The 23,361-nt window shown below is 39.0% G+C and overlaps 1 protein-coding gene across 4 annotated transcripts in view; it reads right to left on the bottom strand.

Moving 5' to 3' along the window:
* Positions 1-23,361, bottom strand: part of LOC148835812 (inositol polyphosphate-4-phosphatase type I A) — a 77,466-nt gene that overhangs the window by 17,253 nt on the left and 36,852 nt on the right. Inside the window, exons 5-18 of one of the 4 annotated variants that reach the window (XM_088912434.1) lie at positions 21,348-21,466; positions 20,907-21,023; positions 20,156-20,235; positions 18,844-18,955; positions 17,509-17,599; positions 13,642-13,789; positions 12,439-12,569; positions 9,492-9,596; positions 8,905-9,013; positions 7,356-7,373; positions 5,509-5,695; positions 4,771-4,989; positions 3,283-3,565; positions 93-125 (exon numbers count right to left, since the gene is read on the bottom strand). In XM_088912434.1, the coding sequence (XP_088768560.1) occupies positions 93-125; positions 3,283-3,565; positions 4,771-4,989; positions 5,509-5,695; positions 7,356-7,373; positions 8,905-9,013; positions 9,492-9,596; positions 12,439-12,569; positions 13,642-13,789; positions 17,509-17,599; positions 18,844-18,955; positions 20,156-20,235; positions 20,907-21,023; positions 21,348-21,466 (1,752 nt within the window). The remainder of the gene's footprint in view (positions 1-92; positions 126-3,282; positions 3,566-4,770; positions 4,990-5,508; positions 5,696-7,355; positions 7,374-8,904; positions 9,014-9,491; positions 9,597-12,438; positions 12,570-13,641; positions 13,790-17,508; positions 17,600-18,843; positions 18,956-20,155; positions 20,236-20,906; positions 21,024-21,347; positions 21,467-23,361) is intronic. The other 3 variants (XM_088912432.1, XM_088912431.1, XM_088912433.1) reach the window with 3 other exon arrangements.

Genomic DNA, 23,361 nt, shown 5'->3' with positions numbered 1-23,361 from the left:
GGGAACTGCTTGAATCTAGCGGAAGCACTGCCTTGCAGCAACAGAAGGAGACGCGCCCTGAAGCAGAAGTGCTGAATGGAAAGAGCACATACCTGGAGAGGCCTCCTCAGCAGGGGGGCTGCAATCTAAACAAAAATGGAGGCGCAACATGCATGGTTAGGAAGCAGCATTGTCAACATGGGCAGCTCTGAAAACACTGGCTGCACTCGGAGCTAAACTGAGCTTCAACTGAGCAGTCGAAAAAGGCAATAACAAAGCAAAGAGCAGGCTGGTATGTTCAAAGAGAAACGGATATGCCTATGTGAGAGAATCTGTAGGGGGGGAAAAAAAGCCAGAGGAAAAATAAAACCTTGAAACGTGTGAAAGTACAGAGACCACTCAAGAAAATGGGAGTTCTTATCTTGGTTCACTGGATCCGCCTTTTTGTCAGACATCACCGCCGTGTCATTATGTCGCGGAACCAAGTAATTGTATTGCCTGGTCTGTCCTGATCCATGTGAACAAGTGTGTGTGTGTGAGCTTGCAGGTGACAAGAACTTCATGTGAGAATCCTACTACTCAAACTAGGATTGAAGTAAGTATTCAAATAACTTAAAAACTGAGTAATGTCAAGGAAGTTTGGTTGAACCACTTCTCTGAGATAAATGCCAGAACAGAACATACTATAACTCTTCAAGGTGTCTGTAGATAGAAACTCACTTACTGTAACTCAACCACAAATTACTTAATGTATGATTAAGTAATGTATAGCATTTGATATGTGTAAGGGAATTACTATTTGCATTGAACCAAACCTAAGTTTAACATAATTGAGATGAGAAAAGCCTAAAACAACAATTATGAAGCAAAGCAAGGTATTTTGCTTGTCAGTTTCTCAGTAGCAGTGCTTGCTGCACAAGCTGAGAAAATGGAAGGAAATACTGTGGGAGCAGCAAAGCTTTTCAGAGATACAGAGAGACTGGTCACGAGACACGGATTAGGAAAATGCAGCCCTAGCAAAAGCAACCATTGCTGAACAATCATCAGACAACAACCCTTTTGAGTGCACACTGGCAATCCAAACCCTATTCCTTCAGAATAAACCCCACTTCAAGAACTCCCTCATTAACAATTTACACCCAGCTGCCTTGCTGAAGACCAGGACTACTGTTCTAACCCACAGTATTTCATAAAACCATGTTTTTAAATTATATTCAGTCTCTATATATCCTTCTGAGCTACAGTCTGCATGAATGCAATAATAATTGAAGATGCACAGTTTCTGTAGTTTACTTTTTATTGTGGTCTGATTTCACACTATGATTTAGTGTATATATAACAGAATAAATGCAATACACCTAATTAAACATTTAAACAAAATGTAATATGATATATAAAAATAGCTAATATATCTACCTACTCAACATTTAAACACTAAGATTAGTTAAAAGATGGTTAATGCTGTTTATATAGAGAATTATTCACAAAGCCACAGATTCAACTGCCATTCAACTGCTTGTCACTGAAGAAAAGCTACCAGTGCCCTGGATCCCTCTGTACCCTTCTCCCCCAAAATAACAGTAAACATTTTCAAGGGTCTTGTTTTGAGCAAAATAAATGTTTTTCGATGTTTCACATTTCTTATGTAAACTGTTCTCACTATGCACAAATGCAGATGCTGGAGATGTTTCCAATATGCTAGCCTTAAAATATCTTACTGCACAAAACATTTACTTACCTGATTACCTGATAAACACAAACCTGATGTGTGAATAAATGTTTCGAAACAAAAGGCCTTCACTAGTAGGTTATCGCATTTTTCTGTGAGCTACCCAAATGCACCAGTACTTTGCAATTTAAGAGGAACAGTTAACATATAGTATGTGAACAACAAAAAAACTAAATAAACATACAGTACGTAACAGGAGGAACTAAGGAAAAACAGTGTATACATACATTTTTAAATGAATAGCGGTGTGTATTGGCAACCACAGTTCAAGGTTAAAAAAAACTAAAGCAGTGTTAGTCACATTGTGAAAAATGATCTTGAGTTATCAAATCATGCTGTAAACCTGCACCCCAGCACAACACTGAGAGGATGCTTAAAGAAAAAAAAATTGCATGCTGACAGAAGCAAGGGACTTTGGTTTGAATATAGTGAAAGTTTGCTCCTGTGAGTTTTTATTTTTATTCGGGTTAATCTGGTTTAAGAATGTTATGAAATATGAATACCTGCACAACAGGAGCACTAAGACAGAATGTCATCTTTGTATTCGAACCATTTCTGAAAAGCTACAGTCTGAGGGCTTGCATATTCTATTTCAACCTTACAAATCCTTTCTGTCTGGAAAACAACAGAAACCAGACATTTAAGATTCAGCATGGACATCACCAGTGTTTCAGCACTTTTACCATATATATACACACAGAGCCCTGTTACTACAAAACAAGCATCTCCAAACAGAAGTTGGAATTAAGTTTTTTTTTAAGAGCTCCTAACTTTATTTAATTAGTACCGTCCTATGTACACAAGTGAACATTACTGGGAAATTCTAGTGCAAAACAAAAATCATACAAACCATCCCAAACTCATTTCAGAATGTGCTAGGTAATTATACAACAGGAGCTTACTTCAAAACATCCAGTGTTTAACCAATAAGAATGTGGAACCTGCAATTACATTTATGAATGCCTATTATTGCCCCACAGTGATGTGAAATCGCCCCTGTTGTTTTACTTTACCAAATAATCTAAAGATGGCTTCCACAACATCCTTTTAATGTGTCCAAATTATTGTATTTTATTTAATATTGGGCTCTTTTGAGAAATCACCCCTACCAGTGCCAAATGTTTGCAGCACAACAAGGAAGAGAAATTCTGTTAATTACTATATCATCACTAAAGAAACTTATAGGGACAGTAAGCTCGGAATGGTTGGATTTGACTAAAAGTAGAAACTGCACTGTTAGAGCTAAGGTTAATTCCTTGATTTAAGGTCTGCATTCCTTGACCACTGCAATTATAATAAAAATTACTACTGCTGAAAGCCATGTGAAATGAAAAAATATTGTTAATCTAAGAATTTATCTCAGATTCAAGGAGAATCTAAGAGAGTTTCTTCCTTTAGCTCCACACTCATGCAACACTTTGTTAGGGATTTACTTTTAAATGCAAGCTGGTTTCAGAACAGTTTTTCCCACTGCAAAGTGTTTACCAGTATTTATATTTGGCATAGACGGCTGTAACTACAAAAGTCAACTCAAAGAAAGCAAATGGAAAAAAAAAAGGTTCACCAATACGCACTTTTGTCAGAGTGAGCAAGGCATGCAGAGAGTGCTGGAGAAGATGAGGATGGTGTGGCAGATGATGGCGATGCAGATGAACAAGACGAGCTAGTTTCCTCCATGCAGTCTGGATTAATCCAGTACGCTCGCCTCTCCAGGTTACCTTTCTTGCTGGTGCTGCTGGTGTCGCACTGGAACACATCTTCGCAGCTGTCGCTCTGCAGGCGGTCCTTCTGCAGCAGCTTGTCCACGCGCTGGATGATGCACTCCAAGCTCTTGTCAACGTTCAACCACACCTTCTCCTGCAGGGCGAAGCAGTATCGCATTAAACAGTTAGGGCTGTGTTTAAGAAAACCAGGCTTTGTTTATCAGTTGGTTGTTCTCGCCTTGACTGCATCCCATGATAAAAAAAAGCCTTGAGAACCAATAGAAAGTTAGGGGAAGACAGAAAAAGTAGTAAGCCTGACTGGATTGATCTGAAATGCTTTGATCATCCATATTCTGTTAACATACAAACATAAAAGTAGCACTGCTAGTTGGTTGAAAACCTAAAACTGTCACAAAGCATTATTTGTGTTCTTGTCTTTCATAATTGATTCTGAAGAAGTCCGCTGGGTTGATGTTGTCAATGCCCTTGAGGAATCAATAATTGAATGAGGTCCCCAATTTCTCTTCTCTTGTCAAGACTCTTGTCAAGAAAAAAAAATAATTTCAACTTGACACAGTAAGCCTGGGAATGTGTTTGGTTGCCCTTCTCTGGACTAATTCCAGAGAAGCCATGTTTGTTCTTATTATGTGGTGACCCACAAAATTATTACAGCAAAATATTCCAATTTAGGTCTTCCTGTCACTTTGTACAGTTCTTCATTTAAATCATACACTTTTTTTGCAGTATATCATGACAATCTGTTTGTACTTTTTCTAGCTCTCCTACATTGTTTCTAAGGTGAAAATGATGCATCACCATCAATATAATTAAGCCTTATAGTCTCAAAGGTAGTTTCTTCAAGCTCAGTGTTTTCCACCTTATATTCGTAATTCATGTTTCTGTTGCCCGAATTAACATGACTATCAGCTGCTTTCGCGTTTTTGCCCGGGCTTCCTGGGGATTTCAGAGTAAGATTTCAAATACAGCTGTACAGACTTGAACAGTTTGACTCCTGACTACATCAGTAAACTGCTAACGCCCGTACACATACTCCACTTTACGCTCTTTGGACTCTGGTCTTCTTTCACTTCCTAATTCTGTCTTGTTGGTCCCAGCCTGATCAGAACGTGCAAGGCACTTTCACATCCTGTCTTAAAACTACTTTTTTTACTTCCTCTTATTATTCTGTTTAATTTACAGTTTTCATTTTTGTATACCGGTCTCTTTTGATTTGACTGCTCTGTCGGACAGCGCCTTAGGATTACGTACTATGTGCTCTACACAAAAGAAGTTATCTTTAATATTAACACCGCTGTTGTTTGCCACACAGGACAGCAAAGACGAGCAGGGCTGACCCACCCATTCCTCCTCGTGCCAGTTGGCATGCAGGGACGAGCGGCTGTTCTTCCCTGCCCACTTGGCGACGAGAGTATCCTGGTCGTTCCTCAGGACCACCTGGTCGGAGTCCCCGGTGGTGGGTGAGGCTTTAGAGGCGATGTACTCGGGCCGGGCGGCGTTCAAGGCCTGGATTGAATTTGCCAGCAGCTTGCAGTCACACACAGTGACCAGCTGCCTGGTCTGCGATTCAAATGTGACACAAACACGCTCAGAAAACAGGAGATGCTGCAAACCCAAATCATGCCTGAACTAAAGATGGAAGAGGAAACTGCAGGTTTAAAAGTACTTGAGTGTACCCCAAAAATAAACAAGGCATCAAAACTGAAGTCGAAAAGCATCGATCATTATTCCGACCTTAGTAAACATCAGAAAAAAAACCCAACAAGTATTACTGCAAGTAGGTTTACAGACTTTTAATATACGTAAGTCATATTTTTTGACAAAATTTTGCTTTAAATTCACAATGACAAAAAAGTTATTTGTGAAATGATCTATATATATATATAGCTTTCCTTTATTTGTCATTTATAATTTCTATACAAAGCAATAATAATTTTTACTGTCAAAAAACACCAAGGTAATTCTAGAGAGAGAACAAATATGAATTATACCCTTGATCGGTTAGAGGCATTGAAATATAATATGTTAATATGTCCTCTATTTTTCTTTAATGCATCTAAACAGCAAAGTCCACCTCACCTTATCTGCCAAAATAGCCAAGGTCCTCTCTAGCCCATTAACAGAGCGCTCCTTGGCTGCTCTGGAGAGCCTCTCGGCGTAGTAGCTGACCTGCGTCTTCAGGGTATTGATGTGTGCAATGATCTCCTTGGCTCGAATGATGTCCTGTGGCATGTAGACAATGGACTGCGAGCTAGACACGGAGCTGCTAGAGATTAGAAAGGGCAAATCAGCCAGCTGTCAGGTTAACCCCACGAGCTGCACAACAGAACAATGATTGTCGCCAGTTTTCTACAACAATTTTCATTCTTTAATACAAAAAGAGAACTTAAAGTTGTCTTTTCCTTTGACAGAAGCAGGGTACAAATCACACACTGGTGGAATGGCCAGTAAAATGAGATTAGCGACTCTCTCATTTACTGTGCATATGTATACACCGTGGCTATTCATTCAATTAAGCACACAGAGCTTACAAATGCCAACAACCAGACAAATTAAAAGGCAGGTATCTTGAAATGACATCCACATTGTAATCCCGGGAACCGATTATGCTTTTGTGTGATGCTTATTTGTACAAAGCATCTGGTAGCAAGCTTGAGATGTCTTTCTAAAACCTATTTTTGCAAGGTGTGCATTAGTGAGCAACACTTTTGATCCCTTGAAGCACGCCAGAACTAGCAGTGAGCAGTCCGATGCAGAAATGTATGACAAAGATCTGGGACACTCTGAAACACTACACAAGGACCAAAGCCTGTAAACATCCCTCACTGACCTAGCAAAGGCTCTACTCACATATTATTCCACAAGATGCCTAAGGCAACAGGCTCCAAGATATGTTACGTACCTAGGCTTTGGCAGTTTATACAATACAAAGGAACATGAACCCTGCATGCTATACTTACTAAAGTAAATCAAGGATGGGACTTCCTTGTAATTTGAGCCCTGCTTTGTAAAAGGAAAAATCTGCAAAAACTAAGGCTCATTTTGAGCCCTTGAGTGATAAGGCCACATTAAAAAACTTTCAACTCAAGACACGTGAACATGCAGACACTTCAAGTATGCTTTACCATTCTTGATAATCATGTATGAAACATTACAGATGAGAAGAGGCCATGCAGCTAGTCTTGTTTGTCCATAGTAGCTCATCGCACATAAAGTATATCCTGATTGACATTTGTGAGACAGCAGTCACATGCTTATTTCAAATTCCCTTCAATGCTTCTGCAACTGTGCAAATCGGTAAACAGCAGCCTTGGTGATTTAGTTAGATTACAAGCAAAAGCTAAAATAAGCTAAAATAAACACCTCTGTGTTGTGTACAGCAGTAAAACGCTTTCTGGAACTTTACGGACCTTCCATATAATAAATAAACTGATCGTGAAAAAGTGTGCAAATGTGAAGCGAAAGAAAACATACAGCTCTCATACAGTTTTACCATTAACACAGAATAAAAAGGCTGCCAGACTGTCTTTTTTGGGTAACACTGGAGTGTTAGAATGAAATACCTCACATTCAGAGAATCGTGTAAAATATCATTACAAATCTTATTTGGTTGTGTAACAGAGTGAAGTACAGTATAAAGATTTTCAAAGAAGATCCACTACAAGGCAAAATGACATTCACCACAATCCGACTGAGATAAGTTGTCTATTCTGATGCAAGGAGTCTCAGAACAAGCAGCACCATGCCAAGAAAGTACCACATTACATCTGAAGACAACTGAAGTCAAACCAGACCACATCAGAACACATGAAGAAAGGCTGAAACATATTTGCATGAAAAACAAATAATTAAGTTTTTCATGCAGGCTGGTGCACAAAATGGAGAAATAACTGAAGAAAAAAATAATTTAAATACTAGGAACTCACCAACCCTCCTCATAAACGCTGATTAGAAAACAAACAAGCAATTAAAAAGCAATCAAATAAGAAACCTTTTTTTGACAGAATGCTGCAGTTTAAGGCAGCATTGCAAAACTAGCATGCGAGGCAAAAGCAATTTAAAGCAAAATAAAGCCAAAACAGCAGTTCTAATGTCGCCATGCAATTATTAATGTTAACAAGAAAGAAATTCAAACTATACTCATCAAACAATACACTTCAAAATGAGAAAGCATAAAGCATAAGTTTGCTCTATACATATATAAAGCTGTTAAATTATACATTTAACAAATTAAAAACAGATCAAGTTATTTTTTAAATATATTGCAACAATGGAACGTAACATGAATTTATCTGAAAGGTAGTACTAGGTACTGTATACATGCAAATATGGATACAAGAGTTTAATAAAAGCATTTTAGAGGAAAAAATTAAGAGAATTCTTTAGATAGAGACAACCAATTAAATTGCATTTCAAATATATGTATTTAAAAAAATATGAACGAGCAGCATGTTTGGTAGACTTATAATGAAGACTCAGTTACAGAAAATAACACAAAGGAAACCAATGGCTGCTACAGTACATCTGTCAGCTTCGGTAAGTGGTTCTGTAACAAACTCATTAACATGGGTTAAATTTGGACCAAACAGAAAAAAAAGCAAAACTTGAAAGGCTATTCATTTTCAAAAAGGTTTGCTTTCACCAACAGCTGTCTTTTTTTTTTTTAAAAGGGATAATAAGTAACAATAGCTGCAATTCTATATCTTCTCCCCACTCCCTTCCAATCATGTTCCATTTTCTTGAATAACAAATCATGTACAGTACGGTCTCCACCATCTACAAATTTAAAATTCACTTATTTGTGATTTGTCTGGCTGACAGGGTCTTGGATTTAAGACGAGAAGAGCGGGATAAATTTCAAATTAAAAGCGCAGCAGACTAGGATCCAGCTAGTGAGTGTGAGCTTCTCCCTGCCCCCTGTCCAAGTCCCCATTACCCAGCATCTGATTGTGGACTTGTTGCTGTATTGTAACGAACGCTCCAGGTTCTGTCAGCAGTGTGTGGAATGACAGACTGGAGACAACTCTACATGCTCACTGACAGATTTACTGCCCTTTTTAATTACAGTTGGGCATGCTAATCAAGGAGCAGGGACTGGTGCAGAGAGAAAGTGCAGGAATCCACTAGGCACAGAGGAGATGTTACTTTCATTACTTTAAAGCCGATGCATTAGTGCTTCAAATATCATATAAGTGAGGGTTACGCATGTCTTTTAACCTTCCATGCTAGATGCTGTAGTACATTACGTGACAGTATAGGGGTGGACTTGGTTATAAGTGAAACTGGCTCTTCGCAACAGTTCTTCACATCGAACTCTCGTGAATGTCGAGACCCTAGTGTGTTATGTTTTTTCAAAAAATCTTGAAAATCTTCAAAAAAATTGAAATATCTAAAGACATAGAAGGTGAAAAAAACTTCAGAAATGCAAGCTTTGCTATTCCAACAGCACTTCTTACAACAATCCCATCGACTTACTGCTTTTTGGCTTCTTCAAACTTGTGGATGAGCTTCCTGAGGCCACTGTTCTTGAAGCCCTGGCAGTGAGCAGCTGGGGCCCCAATCGTTACAATGTCATATGTGTGATCTGGAGAACGGGGTTACATCAAAAATACATCAAAGCCGTATCAACAGGCTCTTTCCACATGTAAGGACTTCCATCACAGTGAGAACAAAGACACATTGAATCTGCCACATTGTTTATCTCGATAGTTTATACAGAAATTCTTTCTAGTTGGATGGTGAGCTCTGTAAATGAATAACTGCCAAAATTCATGCTATTTATATTCTGTAAGAATCTTTCCAGTTTACTACATGCTCTTTAAAGAGACAAACCAAGGGCGAGGATGAGTTACACTGGCAACATATGTTGCATAACACCTTCATGTGCTATGGAGTGATAAAACAACTGTCTTTCACAAGTTTCACAAAGGTACAGAGTCTCCTGTTGCACTGCTCATCTGTTGCTAATCACTGAAATTTAAAATGTGCCTTGGAACAGTGATTTAAAAATACTGCTAGCAAGTCATAATTAAAAGAAATCTTTTGCATTAACTTGGCCTTACCTGAGCCAGAATCATCCTGTACTCTCATTCTCTGGATATGGAGATTTGTTGGCATGAATTCTAACTTCTTTTCTGCTTTTAGATTGCTTGCCTTGAAAGAGGGCCCTGTGGAGACAGTGATGTTAATAGAAAACTGTTAGAAGTTTTCTGTCATACATGTGTCTCAATGACTTTTTACATTTCTAAATTCAGAGCTAAGGAAGTAAAGTAAAGAGACAAAACTCTACAATTAATGATTGTACAGTATTCTTTCAATACTAATGTATGACCATTTCATAGAATCCCCCACAGTCTAATTCTTAGCCTACCACTTTTGGCTAATTTTTCTCTGATCTATAAATTTTCACAGATTTTTCTGTTTCTATTCTTTTGGATAGTGTACACAGTACAGACAGATCAGATTTAATTTCTTGTTTAAAACTTTTAAATAACAACATTTGTGTTCTGCACTCGCACTGTTGCTCCATGAGTGCCAACAAGTACAAGCACAGGCAGAAAAGCATTTTGAGAAAGTCCAGTATGTCAGCTTTTATTATACAAATACTTGAACATCCTTGTGTAAAAAGCAAGCGAAAATGTGACGTAAAGAAATAATAAGAATTGCAAAAAGAAACTGCTGACGTATGTTCAAAGCATGACTTCACCTGTATGTAATTATCCACAGTGCACAGTTCTGGTTTTCTGTAGCACATTAAACCCAAAAGATACTGCTCGTCTGGGCAGTGTTTGCCAGCATGGTAACATGACAAAATATTCAATTACTAGTAAAAAATCAGAAAATATAAAAGTTAAGCTAAAAGGGCAGCAACCAAATTAACTAGATCAGTGGTTCTCAAACTTTTTGGACCAAGTACCACCCCTAATCCAACCAAAGCATCCAAGTACCACCTACAAGTCATCATCTCATACAGTAGGAACCCCAGAAATTCTCAATGACCAACATGAGTGTGCGTGCACACACACTCACACATACATATAATAAATATTATAATAATAAACTTTATTTGATATAGCGCCTTTAAAGGTGGCTTCTCAAAGTGTTTTACAGAAAAAAAACATTAACAACAACTAATAAAAAAGCACCATTTCAGTGAGAGGGGTGAGCCTGTTTAGTTGAGCAAAGCAGATGTGAATTAAATTTTCGAGCCTTGATACAATTCACAACAGAGTCTAACAGATTTTAAATCGTCAGGCATTTTCTTGACGGCAAAGGTCACGCGGTGGATGTTGTAATGCGTACATTAATTTCTGGAGCAACCTATCTAATTCGTGCAACTACACCGCTATGTCGGCTTGTCATTGCTCTAGCACCGTCTGTACAAACTCAGACGCATTTTATCCAGTCGAGGCCATTCTCTACGATAAATTCATTCAGAAGCTGAAATATGTGCTCTCCTGTAGTTCCTGTTGGTAGCGGTTTACAGAACAGAAAGTCTTCATGGGACATGCCCTCAAACTCGTATCTAACGTTAACGAGCAAATTGGCCAAATCTACTACAGACTCATCTAATTGCAGTGAAAAACATCTGCTCATCTTAACGCGCTCTATCAGTGTACTTTTGATATAATCCTTCATTTCAATAATTCTATGAATGACTGCGTCTTTCGGGGGGGCAGCAGGTCGAGCTGTTTAGCAGCTTTTTCTCTACACATAATACGTGTCAGCTCTTTTGCCAATGGTAAATAAGGTTCTTCAAAAATAGTGTAGCTTACCTGCTTTAGCAATACGCAAGCTTGCATTTTTCCGCGTTTCCGTTTTTATTTCCGTATTTATTTAAAGTTTTTATTTCATGCGCATGGGAGCGAAACACAGAGACGCTCGGTGTATTTTTCTTAAATTAGAACAGTTCTTAAATATTTTTCTGTTATCACGCTTTCGCGTGCTCACAAGATTACCTGCGTTCGTAGCACGTATTTCTATGCATTCCTGTGTTTACAACGTTGGCACTGTTCCAAAATCACGCACATTCTCCTTTCTCCCTATTTGCTGGAGATACAGTAGCTTTTCTTAAATACAATTGGTCACTTGCATCCGTAGCACGCATTCTTATAGAGTGGTATAGAATTACAGAGTATTTCTTGTGTCCACTGAAGTATTAGCGCGCACTGTATCGTAGTACGTAGGCTGCGTATTCGACACGTATTAAAATACAAAATATGAAAACCCGTCCCGATTTTTCAGCGCACACGATACAGTTCCAGGGTCATTTGGCGTACCACTTGGCGGCACTCCACGTACCACTGCCGGTACCACAGTTTGAGAACCACTGAACTAGATTATACACTTGAAAAGACAGCATTTCAGTATCAGAAACATATGCTGTATAATTAAATTAGGAAAATCCTTTAAGATATTTCTATTACTGTATTTTGCTCATCATCTGTATAAAGGTAACAGGACAAGAGCAAGTATTTCCCCCTGAAGCCATTCCTTTTTGCAAAGTGTTGCCATTGTTGTTCACTGGATGAGAGTAGAATTGCTGATAACATCCGATGTGACCATGATTCCCAGCCTACAAAAGCATCAAATCAAAGGCTAAACAGCAGCCCCAAAGCTGCAGCAACAACGAAAAAATGCTTAGACTCAAATCAACATTTAAGCACTGCATCATCAGAAATGGAGAGTTATTCCCATGTTGCACTGGGATTGTGGTCTGCCTTGAACCTGAGAAAATCATGGGAACATCGCAATCCTTGGAACTACTGTGCTCTTAACACTGTTACATGTTATGTGTTTCACAGAAAAACTGGATGCTGATTCTATATCTGAAAGATAACTTGATGATAGCCATGTTAAAAAGCAGTACTCCAGGTCGGTTCTGACATGATAATTTAGAAAAATGTGAAATCCCTGAAAGTAAAGACTATCAAAGCTATCAGAAAAGCATTGGTTAATAATTTCATGTTTGAGCTAAGGCAGATTAGAGACTTAATAGGAAGTGCTGACCTTTGTACTGATGAAGGTCTGTAAGGGTCTCCTGGTAGGTGAGAATGATGGTTTGGTACTGAGTGACGATCTGACGGCGCAGACTCTCCCAGCAGGGAGACAGCTCTCCTAGCTCTTCCAGCTCGCACACCCTGACAAGCACAGAAACACGCTCTGAGTTTCTGGCCCTCAGCACTGCACAGAGCTTACGAGATCTGAATCGCTGCCGAGAGCTACCCCAGCCAAGATCCCCCTGAAGTAACAGTGGTTAGCAAACTCAGCAACCGGCTGGATTGTGTTGATACAAAGTGTTAATCACATAAAGCAAATCTGTCCCTTCTCTCAGCAGAGATATACTAGTTGGAAAAAATGATCATGCATTCCGAACAGGAAAAAAAAAACCAAATGAACCCAAAAGCAAAAAACAGAAAAGGAAGGGACATGGGGGTGTTTGACGCACTGCTTTAGCTGTATTGCTCAAGATGAATTGGATGGCTGCTGATGTTGCTTGTCAGACCTCAGATACTAAGGAAGTCTGGGCCTGGTCAGGACTGGGATTAAAGAAAACCCGGTTGCGGTTTAAAGTGGTGCATGCGGGCCAGTAGGTGACAGTCTTCGCTATGGACACATATTTCCTAACCAGGCCACAAAATAGTGACCAGGTACACAGGACTGTTGGAAGGGCCTTCCTTTTGATGAGAAATTAAACTAAGGGAAACTGAGATCCTGATTACATGGTCATTAAAGGGGCATTGCTAATGCGGTAGGAGACTAGGGGTATTAACTTCGGTACTAAATGAGAAATGTCCACTCCTATATACATGTAAGAGGGCCGCATAATTTAACATTTAACAAGGTTAAACTATGTGCTCCTTGTTTCTGCCCCTCCACAACATTAGGCCAGTAAATTCATAAGGTTTAAACCTACTAGAACCTGATGTTAAAATCGACCATCAAATGTTTTTAGTGGTTTGTAACCCATTTCATTATGATCATTAGACAACAAAATTAAGATCTTTTTGAGACTTGGGATGAGATGAGAAATTAATGACTAATGAATGATGGCTCTGAAATTATATATTTTTTTAACTGTGACAGACATAATGAAAAGGCTGATGTGGAAAGATCTCCAGATTCCGAAGCAAGAAAGAAACCACAGTTTTAGAAGTTACCCATCCATAATCATTTCAAGAAAAATTAAAAATTGAACAGCGCGCTCTTTACCTGGCCGCATCTTCCTCAAGAAGGAGCTTAACAAACTGGCGAGGAACGTTCAGAGACAGTACGCTCTCTGCCATCTGCTCCAGGATCCGCAGGTGGTTACCATCTGTGGTGGGTAAACGGTACATCCTGCTCATGGTGCCCCCAAATACTGCAAATAGAGGACAGAACAAATTCACCAAGACTGTAGAAGAGAATGGGCTCCTGAACCAGAGCAGCCCTGCTTTTCCAAAACAAGTGAATTAAGGGAAAGCTTCAAGGAGGATACATTGTACCAGTCTATGACGGAATTTAGCCAGGACAATAAGATTATACACATACTCTTACAAACAGTCAGGGATTATTAATGACTAAGCAGCCAGGACCTTGGTTTAAGTTTTCTACTGAAGGACTGCAGTTCCTACAAGTGTTTACAGGCACTTTGGTCAATTTGGTTGATAAATTCTGGTCCAATGAACGCCATCTACTCATCCACCAACGTCACTAACAGCAACCAACTGGACTGGGGGTTTCCCATCCCTGTAGTGACCAGGCCCAGCCTTCCTTAGTTTCTGAGTTCCAATAAACAACATCAGCAGCCGTCCAGGTCATCTCAAGCAATACTGCTCGAGCTGTGCATCAGGAGTCCCCAAACTCTCTTAAGTTTCTGAGACCTGATGGAAACAGGCTACATGTGTTTATTATTGTAAAATTCTAAACAATGAAAGTATTTCAAGCAAACTGTCATTTTACATTTTGAATATGTATGCAATTATTTTATCACAGCATTTCTGTCTCATTTTGGTCTGATCCTCTGCAGAGGATACTTTGAAACACATGCAATATCTGATCTGGGCTCTCCATTACTCTGTTCACAGCATGGGTCATCTGTATAATGCCATTTCCCATTATGCTGACATAGTCCCAGACGTCAGAAACACAGAAAATAACAGCTTCAGCCATTTTAAGCACTGAATTATACTATACCACAGAAGGTGTATTGTAAGTGAAAATTTACACACACCTTGTGATTACTCCCTAAAATATGAGCTTTTTGTGCTAGAAATGCCTCCGCTTTACTGCAATGCAGTTCCGAGACATCCATTAATGACAAGCTTGGTACACATTTGGGAACAATTCTAAGGCTCTGCGGTCTGGATAACGGAGTAACCCAAATGCATTTTGCTTCACCTTTATTTTCCTGTAAGCCAGTATTTCAAACACAGCAGAGAACATCTGTATCACAATCTAAACTAAGGCTATTTTATTATCGGTGTTTTAGATTTGGCTATTGATTAATGTGGACATCTTATGAAAATGCTGCACATCTTTGTATTCATGAACTATTTACCACACAGAAGGCAGGTCAGTCTGAAATCAAACCCAAGACTCAAGAGGTATGAGGAAACAGGCATACCAAATTTAAAAATGTAATATTTCTATTCAAATATTATAAACAGTCAGCTAAATAGCATGTCCAGGGGAGAACAGTGGATTTTTACACTGGTCCTGAGTTTTAGCAAAATAAATCAGAAAAATGTACACATTTGGCAATGTATCGTCATCCAGATATGTAACTGCATGAACTGCTATCATCCAGTCCAACAGCTCAAAAAGCCCTTCGTATTCTCCGAATTAACTTGCAGACACAAATGACAAAACCACAGTACATATGATGTATAATCTTTATTTGTAGATTAATATTTGAAGTATTAATCTACAAATAAAAGAATACAACTAAAAATGTCATCTTCATCACTTAAAGAGCTATTTTCATGGAACGAACTATACAGGCTTTGCTTTTTTGTGTGAACACCAAAATAAATCTTTATCTAATTTTAATGGTATACAGCATGAAAGTGTTATCTTTCAAATATTTAGTTGTTTCAAAGGATTTTTTGAACAAGGCTGAGAAAGAGAATCTCAGCTATTCACACAAGGATGTCACAGTCAGGTGCTGCAATTTTATAAAACAATATGTCAGACTGCTTAATCTCCGCTATTTCTGAGTAGAAAGCTCTTAACAGGCTTAATTTTAATGAACAGTCATGGGTGCAAATGACAAGCTCCCACAATTAACATATGTTTCTTCCTTCTGCTGAAGCCCAATTGCTTACATTTCAAGCTGACAGTTGAATGAGATGAGTCCTGAAATACCACAGCAGACAAAGGGAAGATAACAGTTACAAACCCCATACACGTGTTAAAGAATTGGGGAAAAAACTGAAATCAATTTCCCTGTGACCAAGAACTTGGTTAGAGCAAAACCCAGATGACAAAGTGTTCCTACAGGACCAGGTGTTGAGAATCACTGTCTTAGGGCATTGAAAATTAATTTGACTGAGCTCACAAAAAAGCAACAGATATACCACAACTGCTCTTTAGAGAAGCCAGTAATGTCAGCTCAATTAAGGAGAGGCTGAGCTATTTTTACTCTATATTTATGCATCATAATCTCCTTAGGCACCCATTAAGTAAATATTTCATTATCCTGGGTAAATGTGAGTCCAATTAATAATGAAATGTTTTGGGGGTGTAATTGAGGGTCCAGAGAAGGTGAAGAATCCCAAGGGCCTCCATTAACTTTACTTTGAAAATGGAGGAATTTACAGAAGGGCAATCCAAATAAGCATTTAGCAAGGCCTTTTCCAGTTTTAATCTGAGATCATAATGGAGTTTCAGTATACGACTTCTTAAGTAGCAGTTTATCTGACATTAATTTCAGTTTAAAAATATAAAAATCATTGAGGTCTTGAATTTTTTCATTATGAATAAACCTTTCTTAAACACTAAGGATTAAAAGAAATCATGGGTATCCAATCTTGGTCCTCTAGGGCATCCAATCCTGCCTGTGTTTCTGCAGTTTTTCATTCCATCTCATATATTAACCTTAACCAGCTCACTGTCATGTTACCTGGACAACTCCTCAACAACCTCTTCAGGTGCCAGTGCATTGAAGAGCCCTAGGAAATCTGTACTCACACTGGACCACGACCTTAAGGAATAAGCTTGAAAGGGTTCTCGGAAATTCTGATGATTCACACCTTCCTTCAAAATAATCTCAACTGAGAAAGTTCAAGTACTGTATATCTCATTATATTAAAGCACTGAATGAAATGTATCCAGGGAATACATTCAGGCACAAATGGATCAGAATCAGTTTTGACAAAAATGTCAAAAAACATCCCCTTTCTACAAAACCAAGCGATTGTAAATTTAGATTTTTCAATAGGATTTTGAAATGCAACTTACAAAATACTGTAGATGTACAGTACATGTGCCTAACATTATTTTCTCATATGTCCTATACAAGCTACTGTATGTGTAGCCTCATGAAATACTGTAAGTATCTCTGATTCAGCATGCTATTACCCTCATCTAATTGATTGTTTTCCAAAATGCCATAATAGTAGAAAAAAAAACTTATTGCATTAGAAACAAATAATTGTTAAAATATGTGAACTCTATGTTACATGTACAGTTTTCATGTAGACGTAGTAGCAATTATCAATTATGTTGTTTTTGTCTAACAGAAGCGCTGTTCCTGCACATGTGAGCAGACATCTTGAAAGACAGATTGATCCATTTTGAATTAATATCCTCAGTGGGAAATGAATCACTCGAACTACTTTGGCTGTGGACTGACACGCAGCGGACACCCGATTGCCCTATGTGCTCTACTTTGCGATTCAAAAAGCACAAGTAAAATAATTTCCATCCCAAAAAACTTCAACCCATCCCAGTATTTAATTACACAGCTTACCCATTTTGTTATCACAGCAGTGTAGTTTCACACAGGAAATTAATTTACCAATTGCTAAAAATAGAAAGCTGAAGCTGGTTATTAACGCTTTCCTAAGCAGCAGGAATAAAAATCCCTCTGGGCCCTACCTGACTTTAGTAAAGTGTCTTTGCATAAAGAAGCATATTTTGCTCTTATTCCTAAGGATTCTGTCAGGCTTTCGTCCACGGGGAGGACTGTCTGAAATACAGAAGGATAACAGTTCTGAATTAGTGGCACTGGAACAGAAAATCAGCACTGGGCAAAGGGAAGGAAGCAAAACAGGCCTGGAACAATTAAGTAATACTGTCAAGCCTGTTTGTACAAGGCAGTGCTTTCCTACTAAAAAAAGGTGTTGGAGGATGCAACTGATCCGTTTTCCCAAGAAAGTATAAACAATATTACAGCTGTTGGGCCTCCAAGTGTCAAAGGTGCTTAACATCTAAGATGTTGTGTTATTTCTTTCTTTCTACTCTTCACCAAGGAATTAACCTTTACTTTGCAGGCTGCACACTGACACTGCTCCCTACTCAAACCTCAGGGAACAATTAAGACAACTCTGGTATCTATTCAATCCAGCAATACAATTAGCGGCTTAGACACTTTTACTCTTGGAGAAAAAACCTGTCTGACACGGGTTTCTCAAGAGCGTACATATCTTTAAACATGAAAGTACTCTTTTTAACTCCTTTGTACACATTCATAGGTCCCAAGTAGCTCTGTTGGTTGAGCATGAGACTCATAATCTAAGGGTAGTGGGTTCGTGTCCCACATCGGGCACCGGGTCCTCCATGTTGGAGGTTGGGCACAAGGCTAACAACCCTCTCCTGTACAAAACTAATGTTACGGTAACAGCAACAGGATGTTGCTTCCCCTTCATGCCAAAAGGCATAATAGTCTCAAAGCTTTCAATCTCAACATAACCCTATTTAAAATCTGGGTCAAACCTTTGTTTATAAGTTAAATCGCAGTCTATTCAAAAACACTTTTTTCCTGGGCGCTAAAACAGATTTGGTACATAATGATAATGTAATTTTAGGATGATACATTTGGGAAGCCATAATTGTTGAAGGTTTGCCTTCTTACTGCCATATGTCTGTACAGAGAAAAAATAATTAAAATAAAAATCACATTTTCATGTAATTAGCATATATCTGTAGAAAATCATTTGATACAAAATGGACTGCATTTGTTACCAAGGAGATAGGCTTCTTTCTATACGTATAATGTACAATTTATTTTTTAAGTATTTGATATTAAAAATAAATAGAACAAAACAAAAACAATTAGTCTTTCTACAGGTAGATTTTATCTTTCACAGTTTCATAAATGCAAACTGCACATAGTAAAAGGTTATGTTGCCATGGAGACAATTTGCCATGAAATGTCCCATCCCGGCTTGTTGTAATATACAGCACAATATCAAATACAAAGCTGTTATTTACCCTTCCATTGATTGTGTCTGGTAGCCTTGTCACAGGAGCCCTTTGGTCTCTCTTCTCCTCCATCTGCCAGGCTATGATTGTGATGTTGCCCACACGTTCATTTTCAGCAGATCTGCAGTAACAGGAAATTCCAGGGTTTTATTCTGGAGCTCATGGCATACAATACAGGTTCTGTTATTTTGGAGCTAAATGACAGGTTTTTATTATTTTCACTGAAGTAATTCTAATTTACTTGATTGCCACAACATGAAAAAACTGAGAATTCCTTTATTAATTCACTAATGTTAGACTGGGAATTAGTAGCATCTTGTGCCAGAGCCCTATAGCTTTCCATTACACTGTCAGTAATTTTGCCAAACATTTAGTATTATGTGAACTAATTTCCACTGTTAGAAAGCATGTATACTGTATATGCAAGAACATTGTATCATCTCAGAAGGACAGCAGATTCTCTGGTGATGTTTGAATACAAATTAAACTCTTTCATGAAGGCTCTGCTCAAAGCAATTGTTTTAAAGAATTTTCCCAAGCAGGAACACAGACCCAGAGCACGTGTTACAAAGCAAATAACGCACCATATACTGGTAATACCATCTGTGTTTAAAATTACAAAGATTGTTGAGGGCAACTGCATGACTGAAAGTTGGCATATAAATAAAGTTAATAAGACCCTGAAGCATAAATTACAGTTATTCTCAGCAGGGAATTTAGTGTTGTAAAGTTAAAAAAGTATACAAGCACATTCACCCCAGTGGTAGTTCACATACTGTAGTAGCAGATTGAGCGGGAAGAGTCGTAGTCCGTTAACCAAGCTAAAAACCACCAACACATTCACACAGGTGTGAAACCATACAGCAGCAATCAGCGCGGGAGGAGCTGTAGATGGTCAGAAAACTTGAAGAGGCACCTACGCCTTCAGGAGTCGGTACAATTGCAGTGAGAAAACACATTCAATCGTTTACAACCTTAAAAAGTCACCAGCAAATTCACTAGGAGACAGAACATTTAGCTGCAGTCAGTGTGGGAAGTATTTCAGTATTTTTAGGAGACCTGAAGAGGCTCCACTGCACTCACACATGCAAGAGACTGTTCAGCTACAGTGTGGGAAGCTGGAGTGTGGGAAGAGTTTTCTATCCAATTGATAAGGCACAAATACACAAACACTGAACAATCCTTACATTCTTTTGTACTTTTGTAGGAGGATATTTAATTATTCAGAAGCTTCAAAAACCAACAATACCATTTTTACAGACAGGCCTACAGTACATGCACAAATGCCCTCGATCAAAGTTTTATTTTTTTATTATTTTACCTGAGCATAAGGTGTAACCTGTGCTGCTTCTCTTGTAATAGCTCTTTCACAGTGAACATTGCAGAACCCAGCAAGTACATCTGGTAAGGATGATAAAAATAAAGTTACTTACAAATCATTCAGTAGGGGGAGCCACAGTTAAAATGTAGAACTCACTTTTTCAGATATCTCCTGCACATGCATCTTTCAGATTCACCCATGCTAAGTGCTTTATAATATGAAAACTGTACTTTATAACCACTGTAGCCAGTACTTTACATTTAATCCAAATATTTATTCTTTTATGTAATAAGATGGTAAAATATTCATTAATTTCAGTCCACATTAGAAACACTGAAGAAAAGACTGTATTGGGGATTTCACATATTTCATGGTGCTGTCATTAGTTAGTGAACCACATAAGTATTGACATCATAACCATTTGCTCTAACCAATCCACTGGCAATGGCAATCCACCAATCAGAGGTGAAGAACTAGCATCAACCAGCCCCCACAGTACCCAAAAATTAATGAAGGGCCTTTCTCGCGCACAAGTGTAGAAACAGACAGTGGCAACTTACTAAAAAAAAAAATTGGCTTTATTTAGAGGTTAGCAGTCATCATCACAGGTCGAACACTTCAATGTTCGAACAGTTACTCAAAGGAGTGAGCTGATCAAGTGGATACAACCACAAGGCAAATGATGTCCATGTCATATTTGTGCCACAAGCTTTCCCAGGTTTTGAAGACCTCAAGTACAGCAACGTCTTACCGTTCCCTGAGATCGGTCCTTGACATCGTACACCGAGAGCTTCACCTGTGTCTGTTGATTGATCAGAGAGTCCTGGAAGAAGGCAATGCTGCTAAGAAAAATTGGGTTGCTTGTGCCCTGTGGGATGAAAAACAAGAACATCAATATTCCTGCTCTGTCTATTTTCTTCATTATTATTAACAGTATTGACACATGTGCTCATTAACCCATAGAAGAGTTTATTCAGGTGCATTAATATGCTAAATTGCCTTACTGTCTGTGATAGGAATTGATGCACACTTTAAAAACTTGTTAAAATGAAAATGAAACATTTTTACATCAACTCCACAGATCTTTTTCTAAAATGATTTCCCTTCTCTTTGTGATCAGCTATTTTTCTCCATTAAAATCATTTTATTTCGATATTCTGTCATTAATAATCGTAGTTATTGTTATCCTTACCTCTATAATCTCTGTCTGGGCGTGCTTTGTCCAAAATGCTTGAGGAGGAGTAGTCACACTAACTGCCACAAAGCTGTTAGGTTTTCGATCCAAAGCTGGTGTAATTAACTCACTGCAAGCTAGGGAGACAAACCACAAACAAGTTAGTGGGAACTCAACAGAAATGTCAGTCTGCTTGTGAAGCAGGCCGACAAAACTGTTAAAATTTTTAAAAAAGCAACATAAGATACCGCAACCAAACAGTGAGCTGACCAAAAGATTTCCCATTTTATATGGCAATATTGATAAGGTCTCAAAAACAGGAGAAGAAAGACATTTAATAACACATTTAATCCCACTAAAGCCTAGAAGACTCAATATTGGAAAAAAAACACTTAGATCATTTTGCCCAAAACATTTGCAAACTGAATGAACAGATTGAGCAATTACGTTTTAAAGAAACATTAAACAATGACTTAAATCAGCTGCATTCTTATTCTAGTTGTATAAGGAATGTGATAACATATACATCTTCCTTCTGAAATCTGTTCTTTAAAAAATTCCAAAGGCATTTCTACAGTGCAGTGTTTCAGTTATGAACAGACATCTTTCATCACTGAAAGCGAAATTATGAAAATTTCAGAAATTATGCAACAGAATTACTTTAAAGACGGAAGGAGATAAGCAATGTCGCATGTGTTATTGTTGTGCTGGTATATGTCCCGCCCCCTGCCGACGCAGCCTCAGCGTGTGACGTCATACACACTGTTACAGCCGGACTACAGACTCGTCACCCACAAGCCATGTTCTTGATAACTGGCGATTTTAATCATGTTTCACTCTCCTCTACCCTGCCTACTTTTAGTCAGTTTGTTAAATGCCCTACTAGAGATAACAAGACTTTGGACTTGCTGTATGCTAATGTCAAGAATGCCTACAGCTCCACATCACTCCCCCCCCTTGGCAGACCTGACCACAACCTTGTTCACCTCTATCTCTGTACAAGCCTCTTGTACTACAGCAACTAGTAACCACCAGGACAGTGAGGAGATGGTCAGCTGAGGCTAATGATGCACTGATGGACTGTTTTGAAACAACGGACTGGGAGATACTCGGTGAGCCTTATGGAGATGACATTGATGGTCTTACCCACTGCATCACTGACTACATAAACTTCTGTGTTGACAGTGCAGTGCCCACCAGGAAAGTGCGCTGCTTCTCCAATAATAAACCCTGGGTCACCAGTGATCTGAAGGCCATCCTAAATAGGAAGAAGAGGGCTTTCCAGGCAGGTGACAAGGAGGAGCTGAAGCGAGCACAGAAAGAGCTAAAGGTGAGAGTTAGGGAGAGCAAGATGGCTTATGGGAGGAAAATGGAGGACAGGCTGAGGGAGAGCAATGTGAGAGAAATGGCATGTGGAATGGCATGAGGAAGATCTCCGGATACAAGTTGTCCGGCGGCCAACAGAGTGAGGGAGGCCTGGAGAGGGCCAATGAGCTGAATCTTTTCTTCAACAGATTCGATACAGGGTCCACTGTCCATTCACCTCACAGGCCTTCACCCCAGACACCCTCTTCATGTCCTCAGTCACCCCATCATGTGATCCCTCCTACTCCTACTCCATCTTCCCCTGCCCTCCTCGGCCTATCCATCACAGCTGACCAGGTCAGAAGGGAGTTGAGGAGACTCCATGCAGGGAAGGCAGCGGGTCCTGACGGTGTCAGCTCCAGGGTGCTAAAGATCTGTGCGGACCAACTGGGTTCAGTGCTACAGTACATCTTCAACCTCAGCCTGAGATTAGAAAAGGTTCCGATGCTCTGGAAGACATCTTGTCTGGTGCCAGTACCCAAAAAGGGGCACCCTAAAGTCTTGAATGACTACAGACCAGTGGCACTTACATCACACCTAATGAAAACTCTGGAAAGGCTTGTACTGGACCACCTCAGAACCCTGGTGAGTACAGCACTGGACCCCCTGCAGTTTGCCTACCGGTCACACCTGGGAGTGGAGGATGCAGTCATCTATCTGCTACACA

Source organism: Atractosteus spatula, chromosome 4 (genome assembly GCF_055471065.1).
Source record: "Atractosteus spatula isolate fAtrSpa1 chromosome 4, fAtrSpa1.hap1, whole genome shotgun sequence".
NCBI classification, from domain to species: Eukaryota; Metazoa; Chordata; class Actinopteri; order Semionotiformes; family Lepisosteidae; genus Atractosteus; species Atractosteus spatula.
This window is presented reverse-complemented; position numbering and strand designations above follow the sequence as displayed.